Source organism: Syngnathoides biaculeatus, chromosome 11 (assembly GCF_019802595.1).
Source record: "Syngnathoides biaculeatus isolate LvHL_M chromosome 11, ASM1980259v1, whole genome shotgun sequence".
In the NCBI taxonomy this organism is placed as follows: domain Eukaryota; kingdom Metazoa; phylum Chordata; class Actinopteri; order Syngnathiformes; family Syngnathidae; genus Syngnathoides; species Syngnathoides biaculeatus.
In genome coordinates this window covers 20,195,912-20,215,378 of record NC_084650.1, presented here as the reverse complement: position 1 = coordinate 20,215,378, position 19,467 = coordinate 20,195,912, and the positions used below count along the sequence as shown (strand labels likewise).

General features: G+C 40.1%; 1 protein-coding gene across 18 annotated transcripts in view; it reads left to right on the top strand.

Annotated features, from left to right (window-relative positions):
- The window catches only part of LOC133509186 (rho guanine nucleotide exchange factor 9), a 66,046-nt gene that overhangs the window by 22,745 nt on the left and 23,834 nt on the right, over positions 1-19,467 (top strand). For 12 of the 18 annotated variants that reach the window (XR_009797256.1, XM_061835955.1, XM_061835956.1 and 9 more), the window contains 4 exons: positions 10,930-11,109; positions 12,510-12,599; positions 14,448-14,648; positions 19,000-19,179. Coding sequence is in view for 17 of the 18 variants with exons in the window: in XM_061835955.1 (XP_061691939.1) it covers positions 10,930-11,109; positions 12,510-12,599; positions 14,448-14,648; positions 19,000-19,179 (651 nt within the window). In the remaining variant the exon portion in view is untranslated. Of the gene's footprint in view, positions 1-1,932; positions 2,080-2,233; positions 2,298-2,372; positions 2,489-4,411; positions 4,583-10,929; positions 11,110-12,509; positions 12,600-12,914; positions 13,028-14,447; positions 14,649-18,999; positions 19,180-19,467 lie in introns of those variants that run through there. The other 6 variants (XM_061835964.1, XM_061835963.1, XM_061835965.1 and 3 more) reach the window with 6 other exon arrangements.

The window sequence follows — 19,467 nt, the reverse complement described above, 5'->3', positions numbered from 1 at the left end:
TTGCCGTTATACTCGAGCGCAACCCACGCGTGCAGTTTTGAAAATGTGCTGCAGTTCTTCTCCAATTCAGAGGCGTCGCTACAGCTGGTATTGGTTAGGACACAGCGTGGAGTTTCCTCTCCACATTTTGGTCATTATTCCTTGTGTTTTGTTACACATTTTGATTGTGGACAAGAAACAAAGCAATAACAATGGCGACTATGGAACCTTGTCTGCTTGGATGGACCTAAATGACGAGATGATACGTTTAATCTTCTTCTTTTTCTTTCGGCTTGTCCTGTTAGGAGTCGCCACAGCGTGTTATCTTTTTCCATCTAAGCCTATCTCGTGCATCCTCCTCTCTAACACCCACTGTCCTCATGTCCTCCCTCACAACATCCATCAACCTTTTCTTGGTTTTCCTCTCGAGATGATACGTTTAATCATGCTGCAAAATTGATCGAGAAGGCGGCAGTGTAGGTGGTATGTGGACCGGGAGGAACGGTGAGTACGTCATCACAGCATATGACTAAAATGTAATAATGACGAGAGATGAGCTCCACGGCTTTTGCCGCGCGGCAACTTTTTTTGATGTGTGCGCGGCAAGCTACGCAGAGGTGCTATGCGGGGTAATTCCTAGGTCAAGTGACACAACCCGGGCTTTGTCAATTGGGCGATCGTGGGAATATAATGTGGCTTTAGTTAGTTCACTTGTCATGTTTTGTTTCCAATTTTAGGTTTATTCACATGTTTATTAGTTTGGTTATGAGATGTGGCACTTTCAGTTTGCTTTTTGCATTGTTTCTTGTTTGCCTTTTTGGAGGAAATTAAATATTTTTTGAGACTCCCGCACTCCTGCCTTGTCTCCCCTGGTTCCCTGCACTTGAGTCCTCCACCTTTTTGCCCAGACTTCCTCGCCTTCAAAAACCCTAGATGTGACAATCTGAGATTGGAAAAATCTATAACATCTTATATTAACTGATTACAATTTATCAGAAAAAAAGACCAAAGTTCAATAAACAGGTGCCGATGTTTTACCCCTAACATTTGTTTATCTTTTCCATGCAATATTGATGCAGCATGACAGACAAACGAATGTGCTTATTTACCTTAGTGTTTGGAGCTCTGTTTAATGCACACATTACTTTAACATTTAAATCACATTCAGTGGACTAATAACGTGAATTGCACTATAAAAACGTTTTGGATACGATAATTTCAAGTAAAAATAAAATGACATTTAAACTACCAGCCCTCCCAGTTCAGATGAATATTTGACTTCAAAAGGTGTCAGGCAGTGAAATTGTATTATTTGTAACTTCAAATATTGGCATATTGCAACTGTAATATTTTTTTTTGTGTATGACTTAAATTGTCACTATCCAGAGCTTCTTGTATCATGATTATTGTTGTTATTATTATCATCTCACTTGTCACTGATTTATTTTGAAAAATTCTCTCTATTCACATGAAAGAAGCATGCCAGGGAAATCAGCGAGAGTGAGCATCAGAATGATTTCCCAAACGCGTTCGAATGATCGTTTTGTCATCCCCATGCGACAGACTGAGTTATTATGCCGGATGGATTAGACGTACTAGGATCAGACAGAATGGTGGAAATGCTGACATCATCCCAATATGACTGCAAGGTGTTCTACGCTAAATAAAACGAGCCTGACATGAAATCACCCCCGTACGATACGCCTAATTATTGGCACATATAGTTTTGGCAAGGAGGTGTTGCGTAGAAGGGATGGTGGAAAGGAAGGTTGTGATTTCAGCCTAGGTGGTCAGTGAAGTCAGCGAGGGGCTGGCCGTGCCCCTCCCCGCCTGGCGTGATGTCGGATGCCGGTAGTCTAGCAGTGGAGGCTGATGAGTATTAATTCAGGACCGCCTCTCGAGCACTGAGCCCTTCTCAGCCTGGTCGCCGCTCACCATAGCGCAGCTCTGCAGCTGCGAACAGCCTGCACGCCGCCTTCGCCTCCGCTCCTTTTAATCTGCAGCCCGGAGAATCGCTGGCTTGTAGGGGAAGAAGCAAAACACCGTCAGGTGTTGATCAGCAGGGAGAAATCGCGGTGCAGACTGATGACGATGATGATGGTGAGGATGATGCATCCCCTCCTGTGCCATTATGAATTACAAGACGCAGTGTGAAGAGGCGTATCGGCATCTTTTTTCCACGTTTCGCCCAACCTTAAAGGTGGATTACAGGCTGGCCCGGGGTCTTCGCAGCTGAATACCGCCCGACTGAGAACACCTCTTACGGCCCGCAGTGCTGCGCCATGGCCTTGGATGTCCAGACTTGCGCGGTGTTTACGGTGATCGCGTTGCTGGTGCTTGTGAACGTGCTGTTGATGTTCATCCTCGGTACTCGTTAATGGATCTGCGTTCGGGGCACGGTTCGCAGCGCACCTCGCTGTCACACAGGAGAGGAGAGACAGGCGGTGCGCGGTGTTTGAGAGCGGGGACACCCGGCGCTCCTTCACGGCTACGCGTTGAAATGAATGACGTTGGTACAACAATGTATTTTGTGTTACCCCAAATCCCCGATCCTTCGTTGTGTATTTTGTCCCCTCACCGTTCGTTTGTGGTAGATGATGTTGTTTGGTGGTGGAGCAGACACGTTAGCTCTGTATGCTCCAACCTTTTTCTGTGGTCACTAGATTTATCCCCGCATATAAACATGTCCCCTTCGTCAATCTCCTCTCTTCTCTCTCCTCCATATTGTATTCCATGGTTTATGAGCATGAGAGTGGTCCAATTATGTCACTATTAGACTGAAACGGGGGGATTATTTTCAAACCTCTGCTGCTGCGTGATTTTACATTCTTATTTATTATTCACGACATGACAGCTAATAGGTGATCTCGCTACCGACAGCAACGTGAATATTCTCAGCAAACGGGCTCGCAAGTGAGATGTGTTATTCAGACGCTGCACGATCATGGTAGTTGAACAGTAGTTGTGAACAAGGCTAGGCCAAATCAAGGAGGGCCTCCACTTTAGGTTTCCCCCATTTTAGATGCAGTTAAACTTGGCTGCTATTTCCATCGCTAGAAGATTCACATCTCGACAATGCACGAGTTTCCGAGGCTCACAGCTCTCTCATCGTTGCAAAATGTGTTGGAATATGTCATGTTTTTTTTTTATCCGTCAAGTGAAAAGGCTTGTTAGTTTGAATATGCCTGTTTCAATTCTGCCATATGCACCATAAGCCAATAAAGGGTGGGAGGCAGGTGTCATGAATGTTTAATGAATGTCATAAATAGATGGGCTAAAAGCCCATCTCAGAGTTGTCTGTGACATTCCTATTATTAGTAATGGTGGGCAGGCTAGTTTGCTTTGATTTTTTTTTTTTTTTTTTAAAGATATAAGTGCTTTCTCACCCTCTAGGCTCAGTAATACAGTATGTGTTTGTTAAGTGAAGGTAGAAAGGTTTCCCTGCATGTGTTGACGAATACTTAGCAGTCACATTTTGCAAGGGAAAGTAACTTCCACTTGTCGTGGCATGTGAGCTGATCTTCTCTTCCCTGCAGAACAAAGCTTGACTTTACGTCCATGTCGGGGCCACACAGTCGAGTAAGAAGCAACATAGTAGCTGCCACAATTATGGAATCCCCCCACCCCTTACTTTTACGGTTAGCGTCGTTTTTGAAACATCACTGTAATTTGGATGCTTTGACTTGGAGAACCCCTTGAAATTGAGCCTCATACAGTACTGGTGAATAACTGAAACTTGTCAGCCAATCAGAAAAGGGTCGCAGATGAAATGAAAGGGTTGAAGGCTAATGACATTAGTGATTTACTCTAGGTTGAAAGTATTTTTGCGAAGACTTTCTATAGGTGTTATCACACAAAAACATTCCTCAAAAGGCATTTTCCGGAACCCATCATTCAATTTTCAAACTTATTAGTGTCTTGCATTCAGGGTGAAAGGGGGCATTACAGCCAAACTTTGTCATTTTTGACTAATCCTGACATGTTTTGATATTGTAAGCAAAGCATAATGATGTCATTTACTGTAGTTGTTATGGAACAATCTGAAAGTGAGCAGCATAGCATGTGTTAATTTAGTGTTTAGTCCAAGTCTGCAGTGGCTTGTTTCATGATGTATCACAGCATACATTTTTTCTATCAGCTTTGTAGTCTTTTATCTACTCAGAACGCATGCATATTTTCCACACGTGTAGTCCCTGCGGGACAGGTGCCTTCTTATAGAGTTCTGTTGTTATATGTTGTGCAAGCAGCGGTGCCAATGTGTGTACGGAGCGTGTGAGGGAGAAAACCATGTGTGCGAGGGATGTGCTGGTATTCCTCACTGGTTTTAGGAAGCGCTATTTCTGATTGGCTCCCAGACTCGGGGTATATGTTTATTACATAACAAGGTTGGCAGACGCAGGGAGGATGGACCGCGAGACTCACTCTGTGCGTCAGAAAGAGAAACCTCTCTCTGGAATATAGCACCCTGTTAATCGACATCTTTGGCTGAGCTCTCGTGAATAACCATAATTTGTGCTCTTTTGAAAGGGATGGTCAATCATGATCATATGAGCTGGATTTCTCCATGCATACACTCTCTTTACAGTTAAATGCGACGAAAATGGTAAGGCTTGTTGAAATATATGTACAGTGTTTGCTTAAGAATGCTACCGGTGCGTTGGTGCGGCTATGCTACCACTACAAATAGAGGAGGAATGCAGTGGGGTTGCCAGTGCAGTGAATGCTAATGCTTTGTCGTGGAAAGACAGAAGGACTCAAGCCATTGTTTTTGGATTTCTTGTCTAATCTGTTTAATGTATTTTGCATGAACATGCCATATATATATATATATATATATATATATATATATATATATATTTAGATTCCTCTGCATTCATTTGCTTTGACCTAAATATGAGTCCAGCAGTTTGAAGAGGGTTCTCTGCTCTTTAACGGTACTGTATAGGTCACACAGGTCACAGCTGTAAGATACATGGGTTACGAGTGTTGGGTGGAAGAGCTTTCCGATGTTATTCGATCAGGCTATGGCTGAGCATAGCTGAGGCAGGGGCAATTGTTAAGGCTAATTATGTAATGCTTTTGTTTTTTTCCAGACATGTAGGGTAAAGAATGCAATATATTTGAGAATGCTCATCTCCTTAAGCATCACTGAATGAGGAAAAGGAGAGAAGAGAATAAGGAGGAACATGGTTTTAGTCGATGGATCGCTATCTCGCCCTTGTTCTTGATGTCTGTTGCCTGTATTACAGCAGTTTGATAGGAACTGCACTGTGGTGAATTGGGCAGAAGATGGTGTAGTGCAGTGGTGGGGACCTGCTAAGTTTTAATAGGAGAGCATCAAAGCTGACCTCTGTTCTGTAAGATCTGCCCCAGTCAGGTAGAAATCTCCTCTATTATTCAATGGTATATTTCTCCATTTTACTCATTTCAGTCTCACTTATATAAATCTAATTTCTCTTCCTGAATGAACACAGATTTTTAATCTTTTTGAGCAGCCTCCATCCCTGCTGTTTCCATGGCAGCGTGACACATGTTTTTGCAGTAATCTCCTCTCTTCCTCAAGTGAAGAGCTTTGAGATATAGGCTGGAGCTATTGTTGCAGCGGCTCACAGCCCCGTGTGATTGCCGATGTAATCAACCTACTCAGTGACATCTTTGACCAAAAATATGGAATTGGGGCTTTGCATGGGATGAAAGAAAGAATTCAGCAGATTAACAAATAAGTGACAAACTACTTTTCACGAGAAAACCAATAGTATGCAGCGGTTACTCGTCTAACCTGAAGAGGAAATATACTCAGGTACATGCTCTACTGTGTGAGTTCCAGCAACAAACTGATCTCATCATACAGGTCCCTATTTTCGTGACCGGCGTAAATCTGGCACAGCGAGTGGCACAACTCTGCTGATGAGTAGGCTGCACCACTGTGGGTGTGTTTGCTGCTGACTTTAGTCACTGCCAATCAATGTGGTTCCTCTCATTCCCTATAAACATGCATGAATAGTTTGACAGACAGCAAACATTCTCCAAATAAGAATCCAAACATTCTTGCTTCTAGTTTTTTGTTCCTCATAGCTGTAGTTAAACGTGAAACTCACTTTAAACACATAATTAAAAAAGGAATGTCCGCTACCTGTGCTAGCATGCAGTGATGAGAAAAGTTAGACATGCTAATAAGATTAGCGCAGATGTTATGGTCAATTGTAACCCTTCAAACAATACGCAACAGCTCAGAGTGTTATATACTGTACGGCAACATTTCATCCCTGTCTTTAATATAACGCAACCATTTACAGGTGGGGGAAGTTCGATTAGTGAGCTACGGGTACACTGAATGGACAAATTTAAAGGGGACTTGCGGTGGTTTGGATTAACAATGTGGCCCGCCCCCAGAGCTCGTTTGCGAAGAGCCACCGGAGCACGCTCGCGGCCCGCCCCCGGAGCTCGCTCGTCAAACTCTGCGTCATTCCCGAACCATCCGAAAATTCTACATTTACAGCCACAGGTTCAAATCTGTATGGAAGTATTCTTCCTTCTTCCTGATCAACCGATACTGCTATTTTTTCATCAGATTAGGATAAATCAGAGAAATCAGCGCTGGCCATATTTGTATCCCATCGTAATCGAGCCTTTGATGCGGCACGTAATACGTCGCATCTGCGCACGTAGGTCATGTGAGTCGCCAAAATGGTGGCACCCCTGAAAATTCTTAATTGTCGATAAAAATCTTCTCAAAACACCATTAAGTGAGAGAGGATTAACATCACATTTTCAAGATACAGTACATATTACATGACCTATTGGATACATTGTTAATCCAAACCACTAGAATTCCCCTTTAACAATGCATGTTGTTTCAACTAATGCACTGAAATATATAAATACTAATGCATATAATGTTAATGTTTAAAATAAAAAATTGATTAAAAAAAACAATCAATAGTGTTAGGATTGACAAATGAGAGTAGAGTGTTCGCCCGTTATTCACGGGTGTTACGATCCTTACACCGCTGCGAATAACAGATGCGGTATTAATATACCTATGCATAATATGTACCATATTTTTGCAACCATAAGATGCACTTAAAAGTCTGAAATTTTCTCCCAAATTGCTCCAAAATTGACAGCATACCTTATGTGGACAATTGTGTAACTTGTTCAACAAATTCCATTTTAACAAACTGGCTACACTGTTAGCATGCACACTACCATGTGTTTTAGAATGTATGTAAGAGGCCATATGATGGAGCTCACTAGGGAGTGAGGAACAATGGCATTTCACATCTGTAAGCAGAAGAAGCTTACAACCTACACACTGCCTGTGTAGGCAGATCATTACTGACGATGTTGTACACACACACACACGATGTCACATTGAAACTAAAATGATCACACCACAACAAACAGAATAGCATAACGAGCAAATAATAAAACAAAAGAATGACTCAAGAAATAAGTGACACAAAACATGCAGTTCAAACGCGATAAAATAGTGTTAGGTATGTGCAGAAGATAATTAAGATATTTTTTAACTTTTATTTGTGTCCAGAGGGACTATTAAAAAACGTTTTGGATTAATGGATTAGTGGATTAATACCACATGGTTTCATGTCAACCATAAAGTAAACGTCATGAAAGTTGTTTGGGAACTGAGCAAATTCTGATTTATTTTAAATGTACATGCTTTGCCAGTCATGGGAACGTTGCCCTCTCTTTTCATATATATGGTTGTAACATTATGCCAAACACATAATGTGTGCGAAAGTTCAACTCATCATCTTCAGCCTTAAGTTGTTAACATTTACAGCTTCATGCAAGTAGCTTGTAGCCGTTGAGGCTAATACGCTCATATTAACAGCTAACTTGTCAAATAGTTTACCAATATGGCTCTTCCTCAGAGACAGAATCAGCCACAACGTGCTTCTTTTTTTTAGACATTTGTGTTTTGCTGTTGTGTGACCAAGAAAGGCAAGTTCTTTCTTGTAGGTTTTACATCACATTCCTCTTCAGCATTTTTTCGTAATATGCTCAAACTTTCGAGTTGTATTGCTCATACCAGTTAGCAAAAGTTCTTCCGGGTACATCATAAAGCTAACCTGGATGGCCGCCACTGCACATGTGGGTGATCCGAAAAAGCCCTGATTACTGACTGCACATGTGTAGGCACTTTTGACAGAAAAACAAAGCTTAAAAAAGTAAACAAGGGGATACTCTCTGGCACTCCTGCAACCCCTGTGAGGATAAACGGCTGAAAAAATGGATGCATAGTTTAATAAAGGTAGCTGTTTAGTTCGAACACCTGCCTCATAGTTCTGAGGATCCGGGTTCAAATCCCAGCCACGTCTTTGTTGGATTGATACATTGCCAGACGGTGTGAATGGTTGTTTATATGTGAACTGTGACCAGTTTAGGGTGTACCCTGCCTCCCGCCCCAAGATAGTTGGGGAGATAGCATCCTCGCAACCCTAGTGAGGATAAGCAGTATGGAAAATGGATGGTTTATTATTTTATTCTTGTTGTTATTGTGTTTTATAAACTGTCCACACGATACATATAGGGGAAAAAGAGAAATGTGTGCTGGTTTTCACATCGCACTATCATATATTTTTTCACACTTCACTACATGTTGCACAGTCACAAAAAAATAACCTGCAGCCCTGATCTGAAATGTTTTAGGTAGACTATTGAACTATCTAAAGTAAAATTATTCACCCTTGGATGAAGACTCATAAACACGCATGAACACAAACACAAAAGTAAAGAGAGGGGATTGCTCAAGGCAAACTGCCTTCTTTGCACATTTGAATGCAGTGGCCTGTCTCCATTTCCAATTTTATCCAGTCTTCCGTCTATTTCAGTCTTCCAAGCTAGGACATCTCTCCCTTTTTGTTCAAACACTTTTCAAAAATGGGGATTTTTGTGTTTGTTTGATAATTTAAGGGAAATAAAAATGAAATCGTAAAGGTCCCATATTTTCCATTGCGTGACTCTCTAACATGGACTTGTTAAAAAAAAAAAAAACATGAAAAAAAAGTGTCCATTTGTCAAAATAATAACCCCTTAGATTTGTCATACTCGTGTCCAGTAAAGGCCCCTTTGACAGCTACCTCTGTTTCACCCAATTTTGTATCTTCTTGCGTTTGTTATGTTGACTGCACTGGCTCGGGGGCTGAGAGATAGACAGAGATCTTCATTAGTGATGTAGATAAGATTGGAAAAAAAATTGAAGGTCTCTGGACAGAAAAATGTCTGGAATTCAGGAATACATGGATGATTTCGATTCCTATTTCACGTTTACTGAGGCACCATAGAGCCTATATTAAATCTCAAATACTAGAAAAGTGAGTTTAGTAACAGGTGGGACTTTTAAGAACATTATTTTTCAGAGGGCTTTGATTATTTCATATTTGATCCATATGCTGAACATGAAAACATAGTTTAGATTTCACCTGTGTAGTTCCTATGGCTTAGCTTTTGTAAATACCTTACCCAGAGCCAAAACAGCATTTGGCTGGCTTGGGTTGAACTGGCTGGGTTGCCCACAATTGACATACTTTCATAACTTGGGGCTGAAACATTGTAATAAAGAGACATGGAAAGGATACAAACCTGCACAGCCTTATGTGGACATGATGTTCGTCTCTGAGTGGAAAAAAAAAAAAAACAGTATGATTGATAAGATTGCTGTTCACTAAATTGATGATTTTACCTCTAGGCCCAACTTAGAAGCAACGTCTCTGTCTCTTGTCCTTTCAACAAAAGGACTTTCATCTTCCCAAAACATTTGCTAAAAAGAATGCCAATCAGCTCACAGGCCATGATCACACCCTATTGACTGATTGCATGTCTGAACGCTGTGTTCTCCTGTCATAGTTTTGCCCTTTTTTTGTTGTTGCCCTTTGGTGTATTGTGCTGTGGTTTGTGTTAGTAACTGTTTAATGCTGTTTTCAGTCCTTCATGTTACCAGTGGGCTTTGAGGGTTTGATTTTGAATGAATTAGTAATGTGACAAAATCAATCAGTTAATGACGATTGTGGTGAGGAGGAGATGAAACCGTTCCAAGCAGGTTTGAACGCATAGAGGAAGGTGTCAGGTGTGTTATGTGACACAAGACTCTCTGCTAGGCTGAAAGGCAAAATTTGTAAGAGTGGGGAGACCAGCCTTGATTTATAGATTAGAGACAGTGCCATTGAAGAGAAAACAGGAAGCAGAATTGGGGGTGGCGGAAATGAAGATGTTGAGGCTCTCTCTAGGAGTGCCCAGGTTGGAAAGGATTCAAAATTAGCTCTTCAGAGGGCCAGCCAAGATGTTTTGAAGACAAAGTTACAGGGAGCAGATTTAGATGGTTTGAACACGTTCAGAGTAGATATAGTGAGTATACTTGTAGATGTTTTATGAGGATGGAGTTGCAATAAAAAGCAAAAAAAAAAAAAAGCAATAGAGTTTGGGGGGATTCATAGTAGTAGTGAGGGAAGTTATGAGCGTTGTTGGTGTTAGAGAGGAGAATGCAGAAGATAGTCTTGGATGGAAAAGTGTGATGCGCCTAACGGGACAAGCCGAAAGGAAAAAAAGGAATATAAGTGGTTTTGACGGCAGGATAAGTATTGTAATTGCTGTCACATTTACTTACCGTGATCTTTTAAGTACATTCCCTACAGTACTTTTTAAAGAATCTTTTAAAAATAATATCTCGGTCATGTATTACTCACTCAAACCTTCTGTATTTGGCATACCGAAGTTAGAAAAAGTGCATAATAGAGCACATATGTGAGCACAGGATTGTGGATATACACAGTGTAGACATTAGTTTGGGATGAGTTCAGGTGAAGGGAATCTTGGTTTATTTTATTCCTGCAACGTTGTGTCAGTGTTGTCACCAGTGGAAACCACAATTTACTGTACTCTACTGCATAGATTGAGATATATTCTGTATTCTTGCCTATTTTCTAGTTGATAAGTGGCGGGTCAATCGTCAACGCTGAGGCGGTATGGGACCATGTGACCATGGCGGACCGGGAATTGGCATTTAAGGCCGGTGACGTCATAAAGGTGCTGGATGCCTCCAACAAGGACTGGTGGTGGGGCCAGATTGATGAGGAGGAGGGATGGTTCCCTGCCAGCTTCGTGCGGGTGAGTCTGATGCAGCTGCAGCTGGCCCACAACTACAGACACAACATACACCCACACAGAGAACTGGAGGCATGAACATGCAAATAAACATTGATATGCTGGCACTTCACATCCACAATTATTTGAATAAGACATATTGCCCTACTAAAAATAAATGCAGAGTGTCCCTTTTGTGCGGCATCACATCAAACTCTTAAAGACCTAGTAAACTCATTTTCATATTTTTCTTTTCTTACACATGAATGATGTTTAAAGATATTTGCTGAAAATGTGCAAAGACTGAGAGCTATTTATGTACCAAATTGTGGTGATATTGTGTTAAACACCTCACTTTCTCAGTATACCAGATTTTTGTGGCGCGGTTAAAACGAGGCCAGATGACACGAGCAGGCCTCTGGCGTGATTCTTCCCTCCCCCACTAAATATGTCCTTATTCCATGTGGTGGCTGCTCTGTGCAATTGCCACTTCCTCAATGAAAATGACTTGGACCCTTTCTACCACCATAGCGTCTATCACCCATCAAGCTCATTGTTGTGTAGGCCCACATGTAACACATAGCAAGGCACCGACGAACTGGACGTCTCTGTAGCCCTGCGCCAGCCCGCCAGAGGCTAGAGTAGCCGGCCGTGGACCATGGAGGTTGATCCAAATCCCCACAGCCTCACCCCACGTAGGCCATCACAACAGTGACACTTCATTAAAGGATAACTGTTTCTGAAGTGTGTTAGCTCGTGAGCTGCCAGCTAGCTGGCCAGTGAGCTCTGCAGTACAGGGTCAAGTCATTTTGTTTGTTTTCTGTTGTGTTGCACGTGTTGCATCAGGGAAAGTTTACTACTTTATAGGCACAGCACCAGTCAGCTTGTGGCTGTGTGAGCCCTAAAGAGCCACTGACACAAACGTGATTGACAGCTGAAGGTGCTACAGCACGCACTTACCAGACAACGCCCCTGCTGCTAGAGGGCGAGCTTTAGCTTTCATGAGTTTGGAACCTTATTTTAGATGCCGGTACTATGAGACATTTTATATTCATTAGAATTTGACAGACTGCCAAACACTGAGGTCATTTTTTTGGGTCAATTTACTAGGTCTTAAAATACATTCACCACATCTTCATTTTATATTCTGGTTACATACAGTAACTACCCATATCTGAATAGAACAAACTAAACTCTGTTTGAAATTCTCTCTGATGAAGGTATTGTGTTTTATTACGTTGAGGGCTCACTGAAGGAAGAGTTACTGTAGCTTCCTGGTAAATGGAGGCTCACAGTAGAACACCCCCATTTCCTGACACCCCTCATTGCCATTCCCACCTGTCCACCCTTCCATTGTCACCCCCAAGACGCAAGGACTGTCTACCAAAAAGTATCTTTCTGTTGTGTCATTCTTTCTCTCCAAGGTGGAACCCCACCCTCCTCAGCCCCAAACAAAACAGGTTTTCTATATCAACCCCATAGCAACTCCAAGGTTCCAAAACACTACGTCAAAGGTGCGTTTTTTTTTTCCAGCCTCATCCACCCATTTAGCCTGTCCCACCCGCCACGCAACGCACCCTCAACATTACCAGACATTTAACCTCATCCAGTCACCCTTGACAGATGTTCTAGATAAGGAGTACTGATGAGTCAAAAGTAAAGATCCTAATTTTCTTCCTCAAGATTTCTAACCAAAATATTTGAGGTATTATGCAGTTTGAGTGAAATCTCCAATTAATATTAATTTTCACAGTTATAGTTATATTGATTGCTATTTTTTAAATCCTTTTTGTGAGTGCATCTTATTTACTGTTGACTCTGACTATTTTTCAGTTTTAAGGCTGTGCTCCTGGTTCTCGTCTCTGCAGTCAGTGCTCTCCCACCTGTCACTCTGCTTGTCTGTGGCGCTGCATTTCTCATCTTTTTATTTGGCATTCTACCCGTCAGTTCAATGTTATATTGGCAAACTGTGTGTCATCAGGTGTTGGCTGTTGGGCTTTTAAATTCACGATCACTATATCCTTTCTATGAGCAGGATCATATGTTACGTGTGGGAACCTCTGAGTATGAAGGTCAAGGAGCGAATGTCCACACAACGATGTTTGCAGAGATCTACAGTGGGTTTAGAATGTGAATGCACCACTGTTAAAATTTGAAAAAAAAAAAAAAAAAGATATACAGTAAAAGATCCCACCACAATAAATGTTTTCCACCATTAATAAAATCTATAACAAGTGCAATTCAACAGACAAATAAATAAAACTACATAAACAATCATTCAGTTGCACAACTTCTCATCCAATAAATGTAATGTTTACTAGACTATAGCTTTAGATTTTATTCCACCTTTCACTCATTTTGGGTCAAAAGAAATAATGATTACCCATATTTTTTAACTGTAATTACACCACAAACTAGGATTCAAAATACTATATTATCAATGTAGAGTCCATCTTAAAAATTGGCTGTACCCTTATATAAAGCATGTGTAATTCTCAGTTCCAATGAAGTTGCGACATACATTGGAATACAATGTTTTTCAAATCTTTTTCATCCCATTTTTTTTATGCATACATTGTCTTAAGTCCAGAACTACGGAATAAGTACCAGTGGAAATTGATTCAAAAGCTAGACTGCCAAGCAGCCTACACCATCATTAACGAAGCCGCAGTTGTTTTGTTGAAATTCTGGCTGTGTAGTACTAGACAGTGAAACACAGTCATGGTCTCTCCAGCTTGACAAATTACCAGTTGCCATAATTGACAATTATATGTCCAAATTAACAGAACAATGGCTTCCCCAGAAGACAGCATGAATTTTAGATTGGCCCAGACAGAACCCAAGTCTAAATCCAAGTGAAAATCTTGTATGTGGGGGTTAAGTTTAGCACAAGAGATCTCGTTAAGGCAACAAATTTGGAATACCTCGAATGAGTCGAACATCATTCAAAAAGTGCTATGCATATAAAGCCTTCTACCCCAAAAATAAATATTGTAATTAAAGCAAATTTGCTTTCAACAAACCACAGTATCAAGTTGAGTGTGGTTATTTTTATATCCCTCCCACAGATGTTTTTTTTTTTTCCCTGTGGAAACCTGGCATTTTAACATTGGTGTGGTTACTTTTAGTCTGAATCCACTGTATCCAGTATGTGTGCATAAGTAAAAGGGGAGGTCACAGTCAACGTCGGAACTGTCTTATTTTTGGGTGTGCGTTTTGATGAAGTCACAGATTTTATTTTAAGGGTCAGGTCATTATTTTTTTTTTCATTTGTTAATATCTTTTCATCAAATTCATTGACGACTCATTTTACCAAGTCACCACGTGTATGTGTTTGTCTGTGTGAATGTGTTTGTCCTTAGTTGTGGGTGAACCAAGAGGACGGCGGAGGAGAACCGGCCGAAGGGACCAGCGAAGTTCAAAACGGCCACCTTGACCCGGCAAACGACTGTTTGTGTCTGGGCTCGCCGCTCCAAAATCGCGACCAGATGAGAGCAAACGTCATCAACGAGATCATGAGCACAGAGAGACACTACATCAAGCACCTCAAGGACATTTGTGAGGTATAAAATGCATCTCAGATAGCTTATAGGAGTAGATTAAATAGCGTGATTAGCTGTTACCCAGGATATAGTACTTCCAGCGTTAAAGGGGAACATTTGGGGACGTTTCACATTGTAATGATTATAAATAAGTAGTCTTGGGTGTCTGGGTTTTCTGGCCGCCCATCAAGTTTGAAATGAACCACTGACTAATTCTGTGTCCGTTATCTGTGAATTGGCCATTTTGCGCTTCAGCCTCACCTTTATAGATGAGCTATAGCTGCCCCACTTTGACAAAAGCCTACCCCAGACGTGTTATAAAGACAGCTGGGAACTGATTTAAATTACTCCTGCCTAATATGTATCCTTTAAAGATACCCAAGACATTTGCTTATTTTTAACCTGTATCTACAGTGCCATATATATATTTTTTTAAATGTAACTACAGTTCTCCCCCTCCTCAAATTCTTATTTTTTTGCACTTTCCCCACTTGAATGTTGAAGCTCATCAAAAAGTCGAAATATCAGACAAAGATAAGTTAACAAGTAAGTAAATAAGCTGATTGTATATATTAAGGGAAAAAATGGTCAAAATTTCCCAGCCAGCAGTGTAAAAAAATAAATAAATAAAAAAAGTAACAGGCCTGGTTAAACCCAGTAAGTGCTTGGGCCACCCAAATAAAAAGCATTACATTTTTATTTTAATTTGGCCCTGTAACTGTTGAGTCTTTCACATCGCTGTGGAGATATTTTGGGACACTCTTCTGAGCAGAATTTTTTTAAATTCATTAACAGTGGAGTGTTATCAAGCATGAAGAACCTTTTTAAGGTCATGCCACAGATCGGATTCAAGTCCGGACTTTGACTAGGGCACTGCAAAACCTTCATATACTTTTGGGGGGTTTTGTTTTGTTATTTTTAAGCCATCCAGAAGGTGACTTTGTGGTTTGTTTTGGATCGTTGTCCTGCTACACAACCAAAGCCTACCTCAGCTTGAAGGTCACAAACTAATGGATGAACATTCTCCTTCGGGATTTTCTGGTCCAAAACAGAATTAATGGTTCCATCCAGGCCAAGTCGTTCAGGTCCTGAAGGAACAAAGCTGATCTGGACCATCACACAACCACCACCATGATTGACTGATGTAATGAAACACACACCTTTGAAGTTTTTTTTTTCTTTTTTTTTTTTTCCCCAAATTATGAGCCTTTATTTTATTTAATTTTTTTATCAGCAGTGGTTTTCCCCTTGGAACTTTGCAATGGTGCCATTTTTTTCCCCAGTCTGCTCTTCCTTATTGCTGAGTTATGAACACTAACATTAACTAAGGCAAAGTAGGCCTGGAGTTTTTAGATGTTGTTCTGGGTTCCCTTATGACCTCTTATGAGGACGCTTAGTGCTTTTGCTGTCATTTTTACAACCGTTCCATGTTTTTTTCCATGGGTTTTCTTTTCAATATTATTATTTCATTTTATTTTATTTTTTGTTAATGGCTCTCACAATAGTTTGCTTGAATTGCAATGCTTTGGAAATGGCTTTGTAGCCCTTTTCAGAATGTCAACTACTGTTTTATTTCTCCTCTGTTCTTGACATTCTTTGGATTATGGCATTTTTGGATCTTTTTGACACCTTTAGGCCAATTTAATTTTGCCAAATTGGTTCTATCTAAGTAATTTCTTGGTTGAATACATTTTGGAGGGAATCAGGGAAGTATGTGCTCAGTGAAAGTTAGACAAAAAATGTGATTAGCAACCCTAAATTCATGGTTTGACAAACTACTTTTTCTCTCTGGGCCAGACATATTTGAGTATGATTTTTTTCCTCCATAATTAAAATGACAATTTAAAAAATATCATTTTATATTAACTTGGTTTGTCTTTGTCTGATATCTACATTTGTTTGCTGATTTCAAACAGGATTTGAGAATTGGGCCAAGACTTTTTCATGGCTATTTATGTATAAAGACAGCTCAAAACATACAATGTTGCATATTGAAACAATAGGTAATGTCAGTTGATGGTGGATTATTTACAGAGGGGGTGCTTAGAGTTAGTAAGTGCACTCCTTTTTTTGTTATTAAGACAAAATATGATGTACTACATACATTAAGTACTTCTAAATCACATAATTTATTTAAAGGAATATTATAATGCATTTAGTTTTCTCCAATTTTTTTCATGTAAATGTACCAAAAATGATTTGTTTTTCAGTCAAAAATGAATTCATATGACTTTTCACATAAATATTAGTTTTTGAATAAAAGTTGACAAATCTGTGAATAGTACGCATGTCATGGAGCTTCTAACAAACCACTTATGACCTCTTTACACGTGCAAGATCGTTATTGTGGTTGAAGCAAAGAATATAACTATATAAATACACACTGTATGTACATACATACATAAATGCATGCATACAATACAATACAATACATTCATACTTGGCCTGCATATTTTGTTACAGCATTGTCATTGCAACATTCATGCACGCTCTGCTGCGATGTTTGTGTATTGTCATATTGAATTAACTGCAAGGCTAAAAGTGACCAGCAGTTAATAAGATATTTCTCTCATCAAAATGAAAAGACGACAGGCATATGGGGAAGAGAATTGTCCCAAAATCATTTACACACATATCCAGGATTTAAACGTTTTTTAAATCCATCTATGACACGATTTTCACTATACCCACGATTTATATACTTTTTCCAATCCATTGTGTTGGGTTGTGTGTGCATTCATCATTACTTATCATTTATAAATATTCAATCCTTTTTGAGACAAACATTCTGAATGAAGATATTCACACACACATTGAGAATATTCACACGTTGGAAGTCCCGTCCCTCCGTCCACTAGGCAGTAGTATTGCTGTCTCCAATGAGACTATAAGCTATTGAATAGATGATTGAGAGCTAGCCACTGTTATCCCACCTGGCAACCACATGAACATGAAAAATCATTCAAACACTCCAGTAATGGGCTATTTTTGCTGACAGATGACGAAGGCGATTTCTTTTTAATTCTACTTACTAATATCTGTGCTGCCGGTTGTTCACCCTGTTCAGCCATGATAGGTTTACTGAGAATTTTAGCAGTATTGGACCATACAGTGTTGGATTCCCATTAAAATTACTCATTTTTGTTTTTTTTTAGGGGGGGGTTGTCTTTTTGTCCTGTTTAGCTGTCAGGTCAAACAGAAAGTAGGATTTCTATCCCTTTTCTGCCAGAACAGTTCAATTGTGTCACAATGGAGTTTCTAGACTTCCTGTGATTATTATTATTTATTAATATTATAATTGATGTTTATTGAGAGCCGATCAGTCGACTAGGATAAGGTTTCTACAGGGCAAAGAAAACAACAGGGTGGCACGGTCAATTAGGGGTTAGAGCACGGGTGTCAAACTCAAGGCCAGGGGACCAGATCCGGCCCGCCACGTGATTTTATGTGGCCCGGGAAGGCAAATCATCGGTGTCACAATCTGTGATTCTTGTGAAAATATGTCCCAACATTTCAAATTGTAAGATATCATAAATGTTAATGTTGAGATATTATAAGCACATTTGTGTTACCAAACATGAACAATAGTTGAAAACCCCATCACGCTTGATTTCTGGTTACAAAACTAGTTCATAAATTTCATGTGTAAATATGATGAGACGATTCAGGTTTTCTATGGTTTCACCATAACGGGCTTTTGAGGGAAATTGTAACTACAATGTGGCTCGCGACAAAAATGAGTTTGACACCCCTGGGTTAGAGGATCTGCCTCAAAGTTCTGAGGTTCAAATCACGGCCCCTCCTGTGTGGAGTATACATGTTCTTCCCGTGCTTGAGTGGGATGGGTGAGAGTTTAACTCTCTTCGGTCACGAAGAAAAGCAACAAGAGATGAATAAAGTTAAGTTGAATAATACTCACAATGGAATGGAATATATGAAAGGGATTTTTTTTAAATAAAAGAAAAACTGGGAGTTCTGTCATGATACAACTGCAGTAAACAAAAAAATTTACTTAACATTAATTGAATACCACATATCGTACTCATCTAAAAATATAAATCTGATTTATAATATTTGTACAATACTGTTATTTTTAGTTTCTTTCATTTCACTCGCTTTTATCTTTTTCAATGTGAGTCAGCAGCGGTGTGGTGGCGCTCGAACCTTCTATTGACCAGCTGCTGCTGACAAGAAGTGAAGAATTAGACATTGAAGCAAAGCAACTCTAAAACATGACAGCAGTGAACTGATCAAAGTCTGTGTTTTCACTTCTTGAGCCGTATTGTCGGCCTTCTTTCAGCTCATTCAATCGCTGGCTCCCATCTACATCGCCTTTGAAAGCACGATTGAACTTTAACCCCTTGTTTTGCAGGGTTACCTGCGCCAGTGCCGGAAGCGTGTGGACATGTTCAATGATGACCAACTGAAGGTCATCTTTGGAAACATTGAGGACATCTACCGCTTCCAAATGGGATTTGTTAGAGACTTGGAGAAACAGTACAACACTGAGGAGCCACACCTTTCTGAAATTGGACCTTGCTTTTTAGAACATGTGAGTTCAGTGTGCACTATTTGACAATAGGGCTTATACTTAAAACACAAATTAATTGATAGAAACATCCACCACCAGAATGGAAAATTACATGTTCCTCCAAACATTTTTTAATGTTAACATCGGCTCACATCCCACTCTGCAGTGGCTCTCCTGTTGTTCAAGGACTGCTCTTGAAAAAACTGTTTTTCAATTGATTAACTGATTGCTAGATTAAGGATTTCAAACATGCAGAGCAATACATTAATATTTAAAATGTGCCATATACTGTACTGTACATTTTGTCCC